The following is a 17,751-nucleotide window of genomic DNA, read 5'->3' as shown; positions in this document are numbered from 1 at the left end:
ATTGCTGGAGTCTGGTGATTGGTCATGCAGGTAGCAGCACACTACCTTTGCCTACTACTCATGGGTCCAGCGACTCGTCAGCGTTGGGTTGGTCGTTTTGGCGTTATTTTTAAAAGGATTATTCAGTAGTAATGAAAAGAAAAAGTTCCTGGGTCACTATTGGGGTTTGCCAAAGTACTAGAATCGCGCGAATGGCTGCTCCCTTGCAGGTGGCGCCAGGAGGACACCGCATGATGTGATTTGGGTGTGGGCGTGAGAAGAGCAAAGTATCGGTACAGAGCACAGAGCACGGAGCATGGCAGGCAGAGTGCAACTGCAAAGAGAGCCCTCTTGCAATCCATCATCGTGAGTGAGTTTGTCGATGGGTCGTGCGAGTTTCGGCCACGGTTAACTCGCGAGCGTCATCCCCATCGTCGATCGGGCGCCTCATGGACTGCAATGCACAAAGAAGCGCCGCATGCCAGTGGACAAAGCAAGGGGGTGAGCTGATGTGTGAGTTCATGTTGCGAGGCTGCTCTATAAGACGGCATCTCTGTACCGTAAGAGACAGGCAGAAGCAGGGCGTGTCGCATTGGGTCGAACATGTGTTGGGCAATGCTTGGCCTCCATGTCGCCAGATCATGCATTGCTTGTGCGACTTCTGCCTTGCCTTGTCGTATTACTGTATGTAATGAGTTCCTTATTGGTGTGACCATCTTCGGCACCAGTTCCGTGGACGTGCATCTCCGAGGACAAAGGTGAGCCGCATCAGAGGCTGGTAGATGATGGACGTGAAGCCCAAGGACACACGGCAGCTACTAGTAGAAAGAAAGAGTTGTTCCCATTTTTGGACAATCTGCGACCGAGGAAAATAAATAGAAACAAAATCAAGGTTAAATCCTAGCCCGGCATTTGGAGGCTGCTGAGTGGCCGTGTTTCGACCTTTGTGCCTGATAAGGAGAGACGAAGAGATTGGGTGTGGTTCAATCTGATAAGAAGACTGATCGCTTGGGGGGGGGGGGCTTTGCTGCACGAGATCTGGATGACGTCTGTACGGTAATACCTACGTCGACGCCACGTCTCGGCTGCGTCTTCTGTTGCTGTTCCTGTCTGAATTCGCATCCCTGTCCAGATTAAGATATACCTGTCATTGCGCCAGAAGCTTGGATGGTATCATTAAATCTCGTCATGGGTTTGTGCAGCAGCAACAGCATCTAATTGCTCTGGCCAAGTTACTCGCCCTCCCTCCCTCCAGGCCAATGCTGGGGAGCGAGGCCAATGTCCGACCTCGCAGCACTCGAGCAGGCGAGGGGCAAAGGGGCGTGCGATTAGCAGCAAAGATGCACTAATAAGGCAAACAGAGTAATACGGGGTACGGATTTCCTGGCCAGAAAATCCGTCATCTGCATCTGGCACCAGCGGCACCGGCTGGCCTCGGTTCACAGCCTCGAGCAGGTCGATGCAGCAGGCATGTTGGTAGTAACCCCGTGTCCTCGCAGCGTCGCCCGTCTGTCGGCATCGCGGCTGCTGCGTTGGCCAGAACTGGAGCTTGTAATTGGTGCTGCGAGTGTTCCACTTGGGTTTGACAGCTTCACGCACAAGGATGGTTATGGGGAGGGGATCCTGCAATGCTGATGCTGGTGCTGTTAACGCCGGCAGCGGCACGATGCCGTCCGTATCCGATGATCGAGTCGCTCTGCTGCCGCTGTAAATACCACCATTCATCATCGTGACACGGACAAGACGGCGCGCAATAAGCTGTCGGGCATTGGTCAGAGGAATGTATCATAATGTATCCGCGTGGCCTGGGACCGGAATTTCGGATCAGAGACGCCAGCATGTTGGACTCGTGACCAACATGATGACGGAGCGAGCGAGGCCGGCCAGCTCCGTGTAACAGGACAAGAGGAGCAGATGCTGAAGAGAGAGAGAAAGACAGAGGAAGAAGGGACAGGAAGAGCGAGGCATCCGGTAGGAGCACGGAGGCCGGTGAGTAACAATGGCCTCGATGCTTGCCTCCAATGTTGTCGATTCTCAAAATCTCTCTCTCTCGGACCCTTCGTGGCCGCGGCGTGCCCGATCCGACGCCATTGACCAATCCCAGACGTGAATCGTACCCCAGTACGGGGAAGCTGTCTCGCCGCTGGCTTGTCGCATCGATGCATCGTCAGATGAGCACACCAGGACAGGACAGGACAAGGCAGGACAAGGCAGGAGAGCTGCTGGAACCACTTCATCAACTCCGCGTACTTTGTCCCGGTGCTCCGTACCTGTACTCGTATCTGAGAGAGCGATCCGTCAATCTCAAGGGCAACTTCAAGGGGTGGCGTGTCAATCAGGAGCCTGGCCGCTGCACATTGTGCGTGTGCGAAGAATCGAGTACTGTATGTAAGAGGTAGTAGTACGGAGCACCAGCTCTTTTCCCGGCAATGTGGGCAAGCGAGATGGCTGGATGGAAGAGGATTGGCACTGAACGCTGGTCGCACCAACGAGATGGATCACGAGGACGAGTTTTTTCCTTCTGGTCAAGGTTAAACGTTGAGTCGTTTGAAAGTGACCAGGGCCAAGAAGCAAAAAAGCAACCTTGAGGGCTTGGGATTATGTAAAAATAACTGAACGAGGCTAACGGAGAGAGGAGAGGCTTGGAGAAGCTTTGGCTGCTGCTGAGTTTCCATTACGGCACTCGAACCAGAACAGCGTCACACCCACCACCGCAACCGCCCGAAGCCCGGAGCGAGTTGGCTGGCGGTTGTTAAGTACTGGAAGTTGTTAGTAGGTCGACTTTGTACTGTATAAGGTGTCTTTTCTGTGTGTGGTGTGTGGTGTTGTGTGTTTGATGGGTCATGACGTGAGTGTCTTGTCTTGTCTGCGAAAGGCTGCGAGTGCTGCGAGTGGTGACCCGAAGCGTTAAAGCCACAGGCAACGGGAGGAATTGAGTGCTGATGAATTGCACGGCACGGAACTGGTACTACTAGTAGTAGTATGAGAGCATTTCGTCAAAAGATGACATGAATGCTGACGGGCTTGCCCATTGCCCGTCCGTTTGGAAGGGGATACTGTGACGCTGATTTGCCAAGGGCGCGGCCACGGAACCAGTCGAGGAATATTCCAGAGCAACGGCCGGCAATGCCCTTCAATCAACCCCTGGTGGTGGCTGCTTCTACACAGCAATTGCTGCTATTACAACAACACAAACGTTGCCTCATCTTCGTTTTCCCTTCTCTCCCAAATTTGCATCATTCAATCCACCCCCTCGCCTCACCTTTTGGGGGAGAGAATCGACTCGTCAACTCCCAGATCATCTCATTTCCATATTGCCCTGCACCAATTCCATTCGAGCAAAAGTGGCTCTTGCTCCCAAGCGCTGCTCACCTGACGGCCGCCAGCATCCAGTCACCGGTTTTCATTACACAATCCAGACGTGCTGTGAGCTAATGGCGAGCGCCGCGTGCCAGCACGTTCCCGCCCCGGGAGCGCCAATCGACAGCCCTGGAGGAAGCTTCCCCCCTAGGTTGCCATTGATGGAGGCGGCTGCATATACAGTGCATTGCTGGAGAGCAGCTCCATGTTGGTTGGATGGATCGGATCCATGGATGCTGATGAGCAGCAGTTGAGAGCGCTGGAGCCCTACTGTACTGTACCTAGCGAGGAGAGTGCTGCCAGCAGTGCTAACACAGGCCGCGGGCAAACGGCCCCTCGTCACAACGGCCAGCCACCGTCGTCCGCGGCGTGATCAGTGGCGCAAGAAGCAGCATCTCCGGCCGCCTCGATGCCGCAAATCCTGGGGTGCTTTTGCGTAAGAGTCGAGGGGGGAATAAGTGGACGCATCACCCATCCCCCCAGGTTGCGTTTGATGCTGCAGCATGATGTAGGTACCTACTACTACTTCCTACCTTGTGGGCAGCAAGGAAGGTAAGCAAGTACAGGTACCTACATAGGTAGTATGAGAGAGGAGGAGCGCAGAAACCAACATCCAGCCCGCCTTGAAGCATCAACGATCCAGCCTGGAAACACAGGCACAAACCCATCAAGCACAGAAATGCGGTGCCACATACTACGTAGTACTACTACTGTAAGGCTTTCGCAGCTGCCGTTTGTCGGTCTCCATCATATGCGCACACCCTCCTCGTCCCCCCCAAAAACCCCCCCCAAAATTGGCCCCTGAGCCGCCTGGAGCGACAAGGCCGCAGACGAAAGGAAATTTAAGCCCAAAAGGGTTCCGAGAGCTGCGAAGGCTTCTTCCTAGGCCCACACCCCCCCTGTCCGACCCGGACGACATTCGACTTACACATAAAAATCCCCCAGAACCACCACGGACGCCGCCACCAGACAGGTCCTCTTGTCCTTGTCCTCGTCCTCGTAAAAAGCCCGTTTGCCGTCTCTCGAGCCTATTCATTGTTTCTTTTGCGTGTGTCAGAAGTGCCCCAGCCGTCTGAATCATCTTACGTACTGCCTTTTGTGCCCTTTTTCGCTGCCCGTGCCCTCAGCAAAGCCCGCCTCGTCCTCCGCCTGCCGCCCCGAATTCAAATCCAAGTTCCGTTTTTTGTCTTTGGTGGCTTGCTTCGACGAGAAAAAAATACAAATTCGACAAAGCAGAATCAACGATAAACGAGTACGAGTCTCACGGCCTCTTTACTTTCTTTTTTCGAACGGAAAAGGCACAGCAAAGAGTCGACGCAAAAACCCCCCCAACAAACAAACATCTTCATCGCCGCCATCGCCGCTCTTCGAGAAGACAGCCCCAAACCTTCGCCTCTCCACTTCCAAAAGCCCTTACATACAGACTCCCGCTAGCCTCGGCGCCACACCCAGGCTAAAAACATTTACCAAATACCTAGTAACTACGACCTAAGCCCTCGTTCTCCGATCTCCTCCAAGCAGCGACTATAAATGGCCGCCCCCCGCTGCTTTGAGCGTCGTCCATCGGTGCTCGAGTCGTCTGCTTCCAAGGGATCCAACATGGCGCGCCCAGTCTCGCCCCAGTCTGAGACCTCGCGAGGCTCCTTCTCGTCCGTGCGCGAAAACGACGATGGCCTCGCCCAGACCTTCACCCGCTCCAAGATCTCGTCCTACGCAGACGTGCCCGAGGAGGTGTTTGACGAGTCGCCCTCGCTCGAGCTCAACCAGCCCATCTTCCGCCCGCCTGTGACGCAGCCCAACAGCAGGCTCCATGGCTTCTGGTACCCGGCCGACGGCTTCAAGGGATGGAGGGAGATTCCCCTCAAGGGAAAGACGGCCAGCCGCAGCTTTGAGAACCTGCATCGGCTGGGCATGACCTGGGAGTCTCCAGCGCCCGCCGTCCCAAAGCCAAAGGAAGCCTATCCGGCCAGCATGTCACCCTTGGAGAGGCTGCCGCGAGAGGTGCTGGGTAAGTCGAATGGATATTCTTTTTTTGGGGGATCAATGTCGATACAGTCAAGGGCATGGCCGCTAACGACGAACCATCACAGGCGCCATCATCGATATGCTTTTCATCGAGCTCCCTCCCAATGGACTAACCACTCGCAATGCCGACCTGATGGCTTTGTTGACAACCTCCCGATCTCTTCATGCCGCCACCCTCGACACTCTCTACCGACATGTCACCATTCCTCACTCGCGAATCTTCCGCAAGTTCCTCAACACTATTACCAAATACCCGTCCCTCGCGACCATTGTGCGCCGCCTCGATTTTAGCCACTTCAACCCGTCCATGTTCTTTAGTACCGCCAGCGAAAGGGCCCAGGCGCGGAACCTGACGTCTGAGACGCTCCTCCAATGCCTCCAGCTGATGCCATACCTTCAGGAATTTCTGGCCCAGGAGTACATCGACGACGATCTCAGCGGCGACGTGCTGCGCCAGCTCTTCTTCAACTCTCCTGAACTCCGCGGCCTTGACTTTTGCGGTTGCTCCTCGGCCTCGTTCAAGAACTCCTTCATCAGCATCCTGCAGGACGAGTGGCCCCAGCAGCTCTCCATCACCAGGCTGTCCTTCCACAAGTGCCTCAGCCTGCCATCTGCCGTTTTCGAAAAGATCCTCCCTCGACTGCCTCGGCTGACTCACTTGGACGTCATGGGAACGCGCATCACCGACGAGGCCCTTCTCTCCATCCCCCACTCGGCAAGACTGACCCATCTCAACCTCGCCAAGTGCAAGGACCTGTCAGCAACAGCCGTCTTGGAATTTCTCTCAACTCACCCGGCGGCCAAGTCGTTGGTTTTCCTTAGTCTGGCGACCGATGCAAGCTCCCACCTGCTGCTGGGCAAGTATGATGTGAACCAGCTGCTGCCCAAGCTGCCGAGCACGCTCCGCTCGCTGAGCCTGCGGGGTTGTCGAATGGAGGCGGCACACTTGCCGGACCTCATCAGGCTCTCGCAATCTCTGGAGGAACTCGCTCTTGGCCGGGGCCTGAGCATGACCGAAGTCCGCTCAATCTTCTTTGAAGGCCAGGAAGCACGCCCTCACAACCTGAAATTCATTGATCTTTCAGACATTGATACTATTATCGGAAGCGCCAGCGACTTGCTGGCCCCCGCGTCGGCGCCGCTCACTGTGATTGAGATTGCCGAGCGGTCCTTCGAACGCGCCGCCAAGTCGAACAAGAGCCTTGAGAGAGTTGGCTGGACTGCTAAGGAGTTTGGCAGCCGTTACTGGCTTGTCCGCAAGAACGAGGATGGCACCACTCAAGACAATGGAAGCCGAGCGTGGAAGATGGGCGCCGACAGCTGGGGAATGAGAAAGGTTCCTGTGGCTGTCGCCGAGGTCGGTGGCATGTACGGCTCCTACATGTTTGGACGGCGCATCTAATGGCTCGCACTCCTCTTGCTCCTTTCTTACTCTCCACCACCTCCGCAAACTTCTCAACTCTACTTTCATCTGTCGGGCGGACCGGGTTTTTATTGGTTTTCTTGTTTTGCCTATTGGGTGTATCCTGCGAGGCGCAACTGCGTATGGGTCTTCCTTTCGGACGGTGTTGGGGATTACGAAGATATCCAAAAGCAAACTTGCTCAGCGTTATGTTCAACTTGGGAAAGGGATACAGAAAAAGATAAAAGGAACAAAAAAAAAAGTGTGACGGGCGTTTGGTTGGGATAATTTCGGGCAAGGGTAATGAGGGAATCGTTGTTTTTCTCTTAGAAGGGGATACCTGTTTCTGGATTCAACCATCTCTCTCGTCCTTACGGCAATTCAGTGCTTTTTACAGATACCTCAGTGTGAGTTAGCAGTAATACAGGCAGCTATAAAATGAATCGAATTATCATTGGTATGAATGAAATTTGCAGTATTTTGTCGGTGAGCTTCCATGCAAGGTAACGGAGTCGTTCCCGTCTCGCAGGGCCGAATCAGGAAGTCAAGGGGTGGCGATGACGGCACTTGGGGATGACATAATACAATCATCAGCCCGCGGCCTCAAATGATGACGAGTTTGACCACCCTCGCTGGCTGTGACGCTCATCTGAAGACGGCATAAAGATGCGTGAACATATATTTATTTCAATAAAGAATAATGATTTTGCTTATCGCTCAATTCGACTTGATTCTACCTACCTATGCAGACTTTGGGCGCCGTTTATGCTTTTGCAGCTTTCCTCACTCGGCACGGCTCTTAGTTTTGGCGCCGATGACACCTCAAAGTATCAGAGCTGAGCCCCAAAAGAGCGGTTTGAGGCGGTTCACGTGACGGCTGCAGGTACGTAGCTCGCCTTACTGTACGGAACAATTCGCGGCTCCGCCAGGTTCTGTGCCTTGTATCCCCGTATGTACCTCTTAAGCCATTCGCTCCTCCAGGGAGTTTCCCTCTTTCTTCCATAAACCCATTTCCCTCGTTCGAATCCCTTCTCTCCCCCCCAAACGCTCATCCTCCAGAGCAGAGTCTCTTGGTGCCCTGAATCCGCATCATCATGGCTCCGCGAAGGGACACGCCGTTCCGCTCGGCGGAGATGAGCATGGTGCAGCTTTACGTGTCGAACGAGATTGGTCGAGAGGTCGTGACTGCGCTTGGAGAGCTTGGACTGTGCCAGTTTCGCGATGTACGTACATGTGCCGGTTTGCCTGTCGCCGTGGACGATGACGACGATGATGGTGGATGACGATGAATCAATTTCGAGGCTGCTAACTTCTTTTCTTTCTTCTGCGAAACAGCTCAATGCGGATGTCAGCGCCTTCCAGCGAACCTTTACTCAGGAGATCCGACGCCTGGATAATGTCGAGCGACAACTGCGTACGTCACCATCGAGGCGGTCCTCTCCAACAAGCTTGCCCACTCGTTCTGCCACCTATCGCGACGCGGTTTCCAAACTAACGCAGCAGCTTCCTTCTAGGTTACTTTTATGCTCAGATGGAAAAGGCGGGAATTCCTCTGCGGAAGCTGGATCTGGACGCCGAGAAGCTTGCCTCTCCATCGACGTCGGAGATTGACGAGCTCGCCGAGCGGGCCCAGAAGCTGGAGCAGCGCATCTCCGCCCTCAACGACAGCTACGAGACGCTGAAGAAGCGCGAGGGCGACCTCACCGAGTGGCGCTGGGTCCTGCGGGAGGCCGGCAGCTTCTTTGACCGTGCCCACGGCAACGTCGACGAGATCCGCGCGTCGACCGACGAGCAGGACGATGCGCCCCTGCTGTCCGACATGGAGCAGGCCACCTCCGCGCCCGACGCCGAGCGCTCATTCTCTGGCATGAACATCGGGTTCGTCGCCGGTGTCATCAATAGGGACCGTGTCGCCGCTTTCGAGCGTATTCTCTGGAGAACCCTCCGCGGAAACCTGTACATGAACCAGTCCGAGATTCCCGAGCCCTTGATCGACCCGACCAACAACGAGGCCATCCAGAAGAATGTCTTTGTCATCTTTGCCCACGGCAAGGAGATTCTCAGCAAGATCCGCAAGATTTCCGAGTCCATGGGTGCCGACGTTTACAACGTTGACGAGAACAGTGACCTCCGTCGCGAGCAAATTCACGAGGTCAACAACCGCCTCGAGGACGTGCAGAACGTCTTGCGCAACACCCAGGCCACGCTCGAGGCCGAGCTCACCCAGATCTCCCAGTCGCTGGCCCCCTGGACGGTGCTCATCGCCAAGGAAAAGGCCGTCTACAGCACGCTCAACATGCTCTCGTACGACTCGGCTCGCCGCACGCTCATCGCCGAGGCATGGTGCCCCACCAACGACATGCCTCTGATCCGGTCGACGCTCCAGGACGTCACCAACCGGGCCGGCCTCTCCGTCCCCTCCATCGTCAACGAGATTAAGACGAGCAAGAAGCCGCCCACCTACCTCAAGACCAACAAGTTTACCGAGGGCTTCCAGACCATTGTCAACGCCTACGGCACGGCCACATACCAAGAAGTCAACCCTGCCCTGCCCGTCATCGTCACCTTCCCGTTCCTCTTCGCCGTCATGTTTGGTGACTTGGGCCACGCCATCATCATGCTTGCTGCCGCCTTGGCCATGATTTACTGGGAGAAGTCGCTGAAGAAGGTATCCTTTGAACTGTTTGCCATGATCTTCTACGGCCGTTACATCGCCCTGGTCATGGCTGTCTTCTCCGTCTTCACCGGTCTCATGTACAACGACATCTTTTCCAAGTCCATGACTCTCTGGAAGAGCGCTTGGGAGTACGAGCGGCCTGAGCACTGGTCCGAGGGCGATGCGCTCGAGGCCCACTTGAACCCCCATGGCTACCGCTACCCCTTTGGCCTCGACTGGGCCTGGCACGGCACCGAAAACAACCTGCTCTTCACCAACAGCTACAAGATGAAGATGAGCATCATCCTCGGCTGGGCCCACATGACGTACTCGCTGTGCTTCTCGTACATCAACGCCAGGCACTTTAAGAAGCCCATTGACATCTGGGGCAACTTTATCCCGGGCATGATTTTCTTCCAGTCTATCTTTGGCTATCTCGTCGTCTGCATCGTGTACAAGTGGTCGGTTGACTGGCAGGCTTCGGGTAGGAACCCTCCCGGCCTCCTGAACATGCTGATCTACATGTTTTTGCAGCCCGGAAAGCTGGATGAGCGCCTGTATGCCGGACAAGAGTACGTCCAGTCGATCCTGCTGCTGCTCGCTTTTGTCCAAGTGCCTATTCTTCTCTTCCTCAAGCCGTTCTACCTCCGCTGGGAGAACAGCAAGACCCGCGCCAGGGGTTATAGAGGCCTTGGCGAGACATCCCGGGTTAGTGCCTTGGACGGCGACGACGAGACCGAGGCCCTGGCCAACGGTCACGGCAACAGCTTTGACGAGGACGGCGGCGTAGCAATGATTTCCCAGGACATTGATGAGGACCATGAGGAGTTTGAGTTTGGCGAAGTCATGATTCACCAGATTATCCACACCATCGGTAGGTTCTTTTTCTGCAGAAAGGATCTTTGCATGGCGTGTTGCTAACTGCTCTCTTATAGAATTCTGTTTGAACTGCGTTTCTCACACGGCATCCTACCTGCGTCTTTGGGCGCTGTCGCTTGCTCACCAGCAGCTCAGTGTTGTGCTCTGGGACATGACGCTTGGCCCCTGCCTTGCGAGGGGAGGTGTGCTTGGTGTATTTATGATTGTCGTCGGCTTCTACTTGTGGTTCTTCCTGAGTAAGTCCTATCCATTACCGCGCATCTGAGGCAGCAGTTACTAACAAGTTGTCAGCAATTGCCATTTTGGTTTGTATGGAGGGTACAAGTGCCATGTTGCACTCGCTGCGTCTGGCGTGGGTCGAGTCGTTTTCCAAGTTTGCCGAGTTTGCGGGCTGGCCGTTTGCACCGTTTTCTTTTAGCACTCTGATAGAAGAGTCGGAGGAGTTGAAGAACTACCTGGAATAAGGGGGCGGCGTGATGGTGTAATTCTGTGGCACTTAGTGCATCGTTGCCTGTCTTGGTAGTTCCCTGTATTTGTTGGTTGTTTTTCATCTTTTTTTTTCCTTTTCTGATCAAATGTAGTAGACCTAGTGAGCTGACCTGTGGCTCCCGTTTGCCCCCGTTCTGTATGATTAAAGGCTGTATCACTACTCTTGTGTGTGTAGATGTAGCGAGCCTCTTTACGTGAAAATGAAGAAGAAAGTAGACGGGACCGATGATGGGCTTGCTCTGCCCTTTATACCTATGACAAACCTCTTCATCGTGATGCCTCTCATGGAAGGTAGTAAAAATAATTTGTGTTCTTATATCTCTGTCGCTGATATCTAAATCCGTATGTGTCCATCCTCCCTACCCATGACCAAATTCCCGCTTCAATATACCAAGACTCTTTGAACCCCCGTCACACCACACCCACCAGCGAACAAACTCGTTGGTGCTTCTTCTTTCTTTCTTGCTTTCTTTCTTCCTTTCTTTACCCCCAAAGCGGCGCAGTAACCTCGACCGCCCTCTCCACCACCGCCCGGACCCTATCCGCAAACACCTTGTTGCCGCACTCCACCTCGAGATCCTCCAGCCAGACCGTCGCCGCCATCTTATTGTCGACCTTGATTGAGATGCCGGGCACGGGGATCCCGAGCTTGTGCAGGCGGGCGAGTTCCTTGTGCTTGCGCTCTTCTTCCAGCTGTTGCTGCTGCTGCTTTGCATTGTCGTCATCGCCGTTCTCGCTGGTGTTGTTGTTGTTGTTGTCGTCGTCGTCGACGTCCATTGATTCTTCGGACTTGATGGGGGGTTTTGTGTCGGTGTCGGTGTTGTTGTTGGTGTGGGTGGGAGGTTCTTCTTTGGGAGACGCTTGTCCGTCGTTGTCCTTGGCGGTAGTAGTGTTGTTGTTAAGGTTGTTGCTGTCTGCTTTCTTTTCTTCCTTGGGGGAGACGACGGGCAGAGGTGGTAGTTTGGGATCCTCTACGGGAGCAACGTTGTCGGCGCCAAACTGGGCTTCTAGGAACCACATCAGCCGCTCGAGACGGTCCTCGGGAGAAACGTGCGCGTGCGGATTCTTGCTGTCCAGCTGCGCGGCATAGAGGAGGCCCTTGGCAGAAGAAGACTCGTGCGTGTGAGAGTGGGAGTGTTTGGTGTTGTTTGACGAGCGCTTCACGGCGGCGGGCGAGCTCTCGACGGAAAAGAGCACCGCCATGACGGAGTCGGCGATGCCGTCGTTGAGCATGTTGCCCTCCCACTCGAGCTCGACCTCGCCGTTGGTGCGGTATCGCACCGAGACGCAGCCCATGACGAGGTACGCCGCCACCAGGTTCGCCACTTCTTCGTCGGCGTACTCGGCCATCTTCTCGTCGCCGTCGCCGTCGCCGTCCGACGACGCCTCGCCGTTCTTCTTGACGCGGCGCATCTCGGGCAGCTCCTCCACGGCGCCAAACGTGCCCTCGAGCGCCCAGCGGACGAGGTCCACGCCGGCGGCGCTCAGCGTCAGGCGCTGCTTGCACGTGATTGTCGTGGTGTTGAGCCCGGCGTACTCCCGCAGGTCCTCGGGCGCCATGAGCGAGAGCTTGAAGTCGTTTTGGACGAGCACGCCGGTGATGAGGGGCGCGGGCGCGTCGGGGTCCTTGGGGGGAGGGATGGAGGCGAGCTTGCCGACGACCTTGGCCGTCTTGTCGGCTTTGAAGGGGATGCGCAGCTCTTCGCAGTTGCGGGGGGAGTAGACCTTGACCTTGAGGGTTTTGCTGGCGTTGAGGGAGAGCAGCTTGGACTTGAGGCGCATCATGTTGTGCTGCTCACCGTGGACGAGGATCTAATGACAAATTGGTGTGAAGCGTTAGTCACTGAATTGTGAGCACGTACAAGAAGGGGCATGAAGCGGGCATAAAAACGTACAACAACGGGCGCAGCAACTTCTTCGATGAATTCCCTGTTCTCAACACCATCGACATGGGCGGCGAAGGAGTACTCCTGGACGCTGCACCGCCGGGGAATCAGCACCTTTTCCGAGTCAGACCCTGGGCCTCGACGGGCGCCCGCGATGCTGCGAGACATGACGGCCTGGATCTGGTCGGGCTCCTGCATGATCTGCCGGGCCATGGTGCCCTCGACGCTGTAGCCGGTGATGATGACGCCGTTCTTCTCGCTGGGCGCCCAGCGCTCAAACAGCTCCCTGCTGACTCCGTTCTGCAACATACCGGGGCTGGCGAGCATGACGCAGCCGCCGACGTCGTCGAAGCGGTCCAGGTTCTTGAGGGAGCGGATGTATTTGAAATCCCAGGGCCCGTTTTTGCCCGCCGAGTCGCCGCTGGCTTCGGCCTCAGCCATGCGCTCTCGGAAGAGCCGCTTGATGTTGTCGTTCATGGCTCCGACATATGTCTGGTAGATGACCATGCATTTGCGGGCGAGATTGCTGGCGTAGTAGATGGGGAACTTTTGGTACTCCGGGTGCTTGGCCCAGTACTCGTCCAGGATGAGGAGGAGCTCCTGCGCGCGGCCGAGGGCGAAGACGGGCAGCAGTGCTCGACCGCCCCTGTTGAGGATTCCCGTGATGGACTTCATGAGAGCCTGCTCTCGTTCCAGGCGCGGCACGTGGGATGCTATGCCATATGTCGACTCGGTGATGAGCACGTCAATCTTGATGCCCTTGGGAACCTCTGCTGAGACCAGATGGCGATCCTGCTCGCGGGAGTAGTCTCCGGTGAAGAAGATGTTGAGACCGGCGATCTCGATGAGAAACATGGCTGCTCCCAGGACGTGGCCGGCCGGATAGGGGGTGATGCGGATGGAGGAGATGGTGTGAGTCGTGTGATAGTCGATCGCCTCGATTTGCGGAAACGTGTTGAGGTGATCCTGCTCCGTGTAGAGCTGCGTGGCCGAGTTTGACGCCGTGTTGCCAACGCGGACGCTGTCTTGGATGAGCCATTTGTAGATGGCCTTGGTCGGATGCGTCATGAAGACGCGGCCGCGAAAGTTGGTCTTGGCCAGGACATATGGCAAAGACGCCGCATGGTCTATATGGAAACTATCCCCTCGTGTTAGCAATGGGCTTCAGGAATTCGTCGAGGGCTAGTCGAGAGCGGTGGCAGTGGCAGTGGCGGGTCGTCTGGGTCGGTACATCACAAGGCAGCGGAGAGATGATCTCGGGGGGGCAAAGCGTGAACAGGCGGACAACGTATTGTATTCATAACTGGCATATAACGTGGATAGAGAACAGGAGAGACGAGAGACAAATGAAGAGACACTGCTTCGGAGCACACACATGGCGGGCATCACTGTGTAGGTAGATGGAGCATGCCCTTTTTCCTTCGCTACAAACACCAAACGCCCTTCGCCTATACCTATCGCCGCCTGGCACTTTATGTTCTGACTGATGGAAGGAGGAAAGGGGTCTTCAAGGGGAGGGAGTGGCATCGCTTACTGGCTGATGAGGAGCACGTCTACGGTGCTGAGATCAAAGTCATCATAGAACGGCAGGGCGGCGAGGCCATCGTATGCAGGGTGCTGGCCAGCGTCAAGCTAGGAAGAGCAGATGCCTATTAGTTTCCAACCATTAAACAGTCTTATGTCCCCGTATGACTCCAGAAGTGTCCTCACCATGACCGTCTTCCCCTTGTACTGAATGATATGGCATGACCGTCCAACTTCGTTGCCGCCTCCAAGACACAGAAACATGAGCTCGTCGGAAGGATCCACCGGCTCGTCCGAGGCGGCCGCGTTCATCGCGGAAGCCTTTCGCTTGGACGCCATTGTCGCGAACGTGATCAAGATGCCTGCCTGGAGGGATGGCAAACAGGCGCCTCACACAAGCATTGGGCGGTGGTGATTGAGCTGCCGAATGCCCTGGGTATGTGAGTGATTGAGTGACAAGTGACGAAATGACAGGCGAAAGAAAGTTCCCGTCATCAATGGCCCCCAGAATCCCACCGGCAAGAGAAGCGCGACAATGGCCAGAGTCGCTGCGCACAACAAGCAGCAGAAAGTGATGCTCAAGTCAGATTTGACTTGTCCAGCCCGTCTCAATTGGCGGCAGCAATAATAGGCAAGGTAAGGCACGAACACTGCCGGCTAAAGCTCGGGCGGTGACGCGTGGTTTCGCTGGCAAGCACTCCGGTGCACGTGACTTTAAATCTACGCGACCCCCAACCTTGTGCCGTGAAGCTTCAACCTCAGGCCAGACCAGCGACTCTGTGCGCATCTCCATCCTCGACGACGCCCGCCTTCGATCCTCTGGTGCTCGAATCCTCACCTACGCAGCCTCCTGCTCCTCCCGCCAGCCTGCCGCCAGCTCCGTGCGTCGGATGGGACAAGGACCGACTCCCGTGACAGGCTTCGGAGCCTGTTGAGCGCCTCGATTGCCGCAATTCAATCAGCTGCCGGCTTTCGTTTGCTCGCCGTCCCAGCTATTGTTTCTCCGTCAGCTGCCGCGGGACAGTCACTCCGGTCTTGCTCGATCCTCACTCGCCGCTCACTTTCGACGACTGCAGAAGAACTGAGAAGCTATGGCGCAACCTCAGCCCCAGCAGTCCCAGGTCCCGCCGCGGGCATATTCACCTCCCCAGCCAAGCCCTTCTCCCGCAGCATCACAACACTCGGGCTTTGCGCTGCCTCCCAACAAACGAGTACGAACCGACGGCCCTGCATCACAACCTGGATCACCCTACGCCGCCTCGCCCTATGCTATGAGCCCCGTTCCCGTAGCCACTCCACCTCCCGCCGCTGGATCGCCAGCATATCCTCAAGCACAACAGGCTCAACCTCAACATCAACCTCAACATCAACTGCAACATCAACCGCAACATCAGCCGCAACATCAGCCTCAACATCAACCGCAACATCAGCCGCAACATCAGCCTCAACATCAACCTCAAGCGCAAGCTCAAGCTCAAGCACAAACACCTCCCGTGCAGGCCGGCTATCACATGCCCTACACCAACGGTCATCCTCCTCCGCCTCCGCAGGGACTCAGTCTTCCAGCCGCCTCGCCCACCGTCTCAGCGCCCGTCATGCAGCCTCCTCACCCAGCGCCGGTGCAGACACCAATACCATTGCCGATCCCGATGCCTCTGCCAATGCCGGTGCAAACGCCAGCGCAGGTGCAATCGCCAGCGCCCGTGCAGACACCAGTGCCGCTGCCGTCCCCGCTGCCGATGCCCCAGTATACGAACGCGACAATGCAGCCCATGGCGCAAGCAGCAACTCCGCTACAGACGCCCGGAATCATGGGCCCTCCTCAGAAGCCCGCAGAGCGGCCCACCAGAGACTACGAATACGACGTGACGGATTCATTAGCCGGCACGGGCATCGATCTCCGCGCAGAGGAGCAGTACATGTCAGAACTCTACTCGAACGCATTCGAGACCATCCCCGAGGCCAGGACAGGCTTTGCCCACTATGCGCCCGGTTCCAAGTCGTCATTCTACGGTGCTGGCCCCGCCAACCAGCCCGCCCAGCCGACGGATCTATCACAGACGCAGTATGCCGCCCAAGCAGCTGAGCAGGCATGGCAGGAGTCTGCTATGCGGCTCGCCGTGCAGAGGACGCAGGAGATTAGCGATCCATTCTTGTTTGTAGCGCTGCTTCATCGCCGGATGGAAAAGATTGCTCGCGAGCACCATCTGGGACTCAACCTGGAGCTCAAGAACAATGCCCAGTCGATGGGCAAGATGAAGCTGCCCGAGAACTTTGCAACGCCCAAGGTAACGGTCAAGACGAGCCCCGGCCCGGACGGAACCTTGGTCGAGACCAGCGGATCCTTTATTCCGCACGACGCCTACTTGGTCGATCAACTTGCGCTGCTGTCCATCGCCACAAAGCAGAGACTACGCGAATTGGTGGAGGACGCAAACGTGATTGCGAAGACGAGGCAAAAGACGTCTCACGGAGACGTGCCTCCAGAGTGGGCACCTGCTGCCGCTCCGATGAATACTGAGCCATTGGAGCCCATGGAAACGGACGTTGGCGCGAACGGGGGGTCCATTGCTGAGGCTGACGCTGGTGCCGACGCTGGTGGTCGCGGCACCAATCCATTGAAGCGTGAGTTATCATCCATTTGCTTGAAACGTTGTCGTGCGAAGCCTTTCCACTTGACTCACACTTTACAGGTCCTGCCGACACCAATGACACATCTGTCAAACAGCCGCCCGCCAAGCTGCCAAAGATTGCGTCGTACGTGACGCTCACCATGCGAGACTTGGCCAGGCAAGAGCGCGAATGGGAAGAGGCTCGGCTGCGGCGACGCCAGCTGCGCAAAGAAGGCATGAGTGACGGGGCACCCTCAGCTTCACGGGCGGGTAGCGCTGCGCCCGGCACGCCCGGGTCTGTGGCTCCCGAGACGGAAAAGGCCATGACCAAGAAGGAATTGAAGAAGACGCAAGCGATGAAGGCGGCGGAAGCAAGCAGCCATGCGAACCAGAACCTGACGAGCAGCATGTTTGCGGGCCTGGGAGGCAAGGGAAGCCTCTTTGGCAAGGGCAAGAAGGGCAAGACGTACGACTGGATGAATGTTGGCCGAGGAGGAAGCGGAGCTAGTACCCCGACACGCGCCGCCCCCGGGCCCGGCGGCAAAGGGCCGAACGGCGTCCCCGGAGCGGCGGCGTCTCCCGGCAACATGGCGCTGACGACGGAGGGCCGCAACCGACTGGGCACGTGGCGAGAGGACAAGGAGAAGGGGAAGAACATTCAACTGCGCGACTGGATCACGGTCCTGGAGAGGGACGGGCGAGAGGCCAAGGCGCTGCAGCACGCTTATATACACCTGGACAGTTCGAATCCTAAGTAATTAATGACTTCTCAACGGCGGGAGGGGGGGGAACAACTATCGGGAGGACCATTTGGGGGGGAAAGGACTTGGAGGGACGGATGGACGGATGGATGGATGGAATGATGAGAACATCATGGGGCGGGCTCAGTCATGGTTGAGATACCCTGCGCTACCACCTATTACCTATGCAGACCACTTT

General features: G+C 56.4%; 4 protein-coding genes across 4 annotated transcripts; 3 read left to right on the top strand and 1 right to left on the bottom strand.

The window, feature by feature from the left end:
* Positions 1–4,938: 4,938 nt before the first annotated feature.
* TRIREDRAFT_75027 (uncharacterized protein) lies at positions 4,939–7,018 on the top strand (the record flags this gene model as incomplete). The annotated part of the gene is made up of 2 exons (XM_006962385.1): positions 4,939–5,347; positions 5,430–7,018. 2 exons carry the CDS (start codon positions 4,939–4,941, stop codon positions 6,764–6,766), a joined length of 1,746 nt encoding a protein of 581 aa, XP_006962447.1. The 3' UTR covers positions 6,767–7,018.
* An 821-nt stretch (positions 7,019–7,839) lies between these two features.
* TRIREDRAFT_75024 (uncharacterized protein) lies at positions 7,840–10,918 on the top strand. Its single transcript, XM_006962384.1, has 5 exons — positions 7,840–7,989; positions 8,102–8,180; positions 8,281–10,296; positions 10,358–10,537; positions 10,593–10,918. The coding sequence occupies exons 1-5, from the start codon at positions 7,861–7,863 to the stop codon at positions 10,763–10,765; spliced, it is 2,577 nt and encodes an 858-aa protein (XP_006962446.1). The 5' UTR covers positions 7,840–7,860; the 3' UTR covers positions 10,766–10,918.
* A 355-nt stretch (positions 10,919–11,273) lies between these two features.
* TRIREDRAFT_55384 (uncharacterized protein) lies at positions 11,274–14,539 on the bottom strand (the record flags this gene model as incomplete). The annotated part of the gene is made up of 6 exons (XM_006962171.1): positions 11,274–11,579; positions 11,736–12,602; positions 12,686–13,838; positions 14,014–14,100; positions 14,211–14,308; positions 14,387–14,539. The coding sequence occupies 6 exons, from the start codon at positions 14,537–14,539 to the stop codon at positions 11,274–11,276; spliced, it is 2,664 nt and encodes an 887-aa protein (XP_006962233.1).
* A 752-nt stretch (positions 14,540–15,291) lies between these two features.
* TRIREDRAFT_2441 (uncharacterized protein) lies at positions 15,292–17,570 on the top strand (the record flags this gene model as incomplete). The annotated part of the gene is made up of 4 exons (XM_006961898.1): positions 15,292–15,486; positions 15,700–15,819; positions 15,949–16,825; positions 16,894–17,570. The coding sequence occupies 4 exons, from the start codon at positions 15,292–15,294 to the stop codon at positions 17,568–17,570; spliced, it is 1,869 nt and encodes a 622-aa protein (XP_006961960.1).
* Positions 17,571–17,751: the final 181 nt, after the last annotated feature.

Source organism: Trichoderma reesei (assembly GCF_000167675.1).
Source record: "Trichoderma reesei QM6a unplaced genomic scaffold TRIREscaffold_2, whole genome shotgun sequence".
Classification (NCBI taxonomy): Eukaryota; Fungi; Ascomycota; class Sordariomycetes; order Hypocreales; family Hypocreaceae; genus Trichoderma; species Trichoderma reesei.
The sequence above is the reverse complement of the archived record's forward strand: the minus strand, read 5'-3'. Positions and strand labels throughout refer to the sequence as shown.

What these genes read in the sequence shown, in the direction of transcription:
- TRIREDRAFT_75024 (XM_006962384.1), top strand. Translation starts at nt 7,861, where the DNA reads ATGGCTCCGCGAAGGGACACGCCGTTCCGCTCGGCGGAGATGAGCATG. An exon ending in GACTGTGCCAGTTTCGCGAT is followed by an intron (nt 7,990 to 8,101) that starts GTACGTACATGT and finishes TCTGCGAAACAG; the next exon opens with CTCAATGCGGATGTCAGCGC. An exon ending in CTACTTGTGGTTCTTCCTGA is followed by an intron (nt 10,538 to 10,592) that starts GTAAGTCCTATC and finishes ACAAGTTGTCAG; the next exon opens with CAATTGCCATTTTGGTTTGT.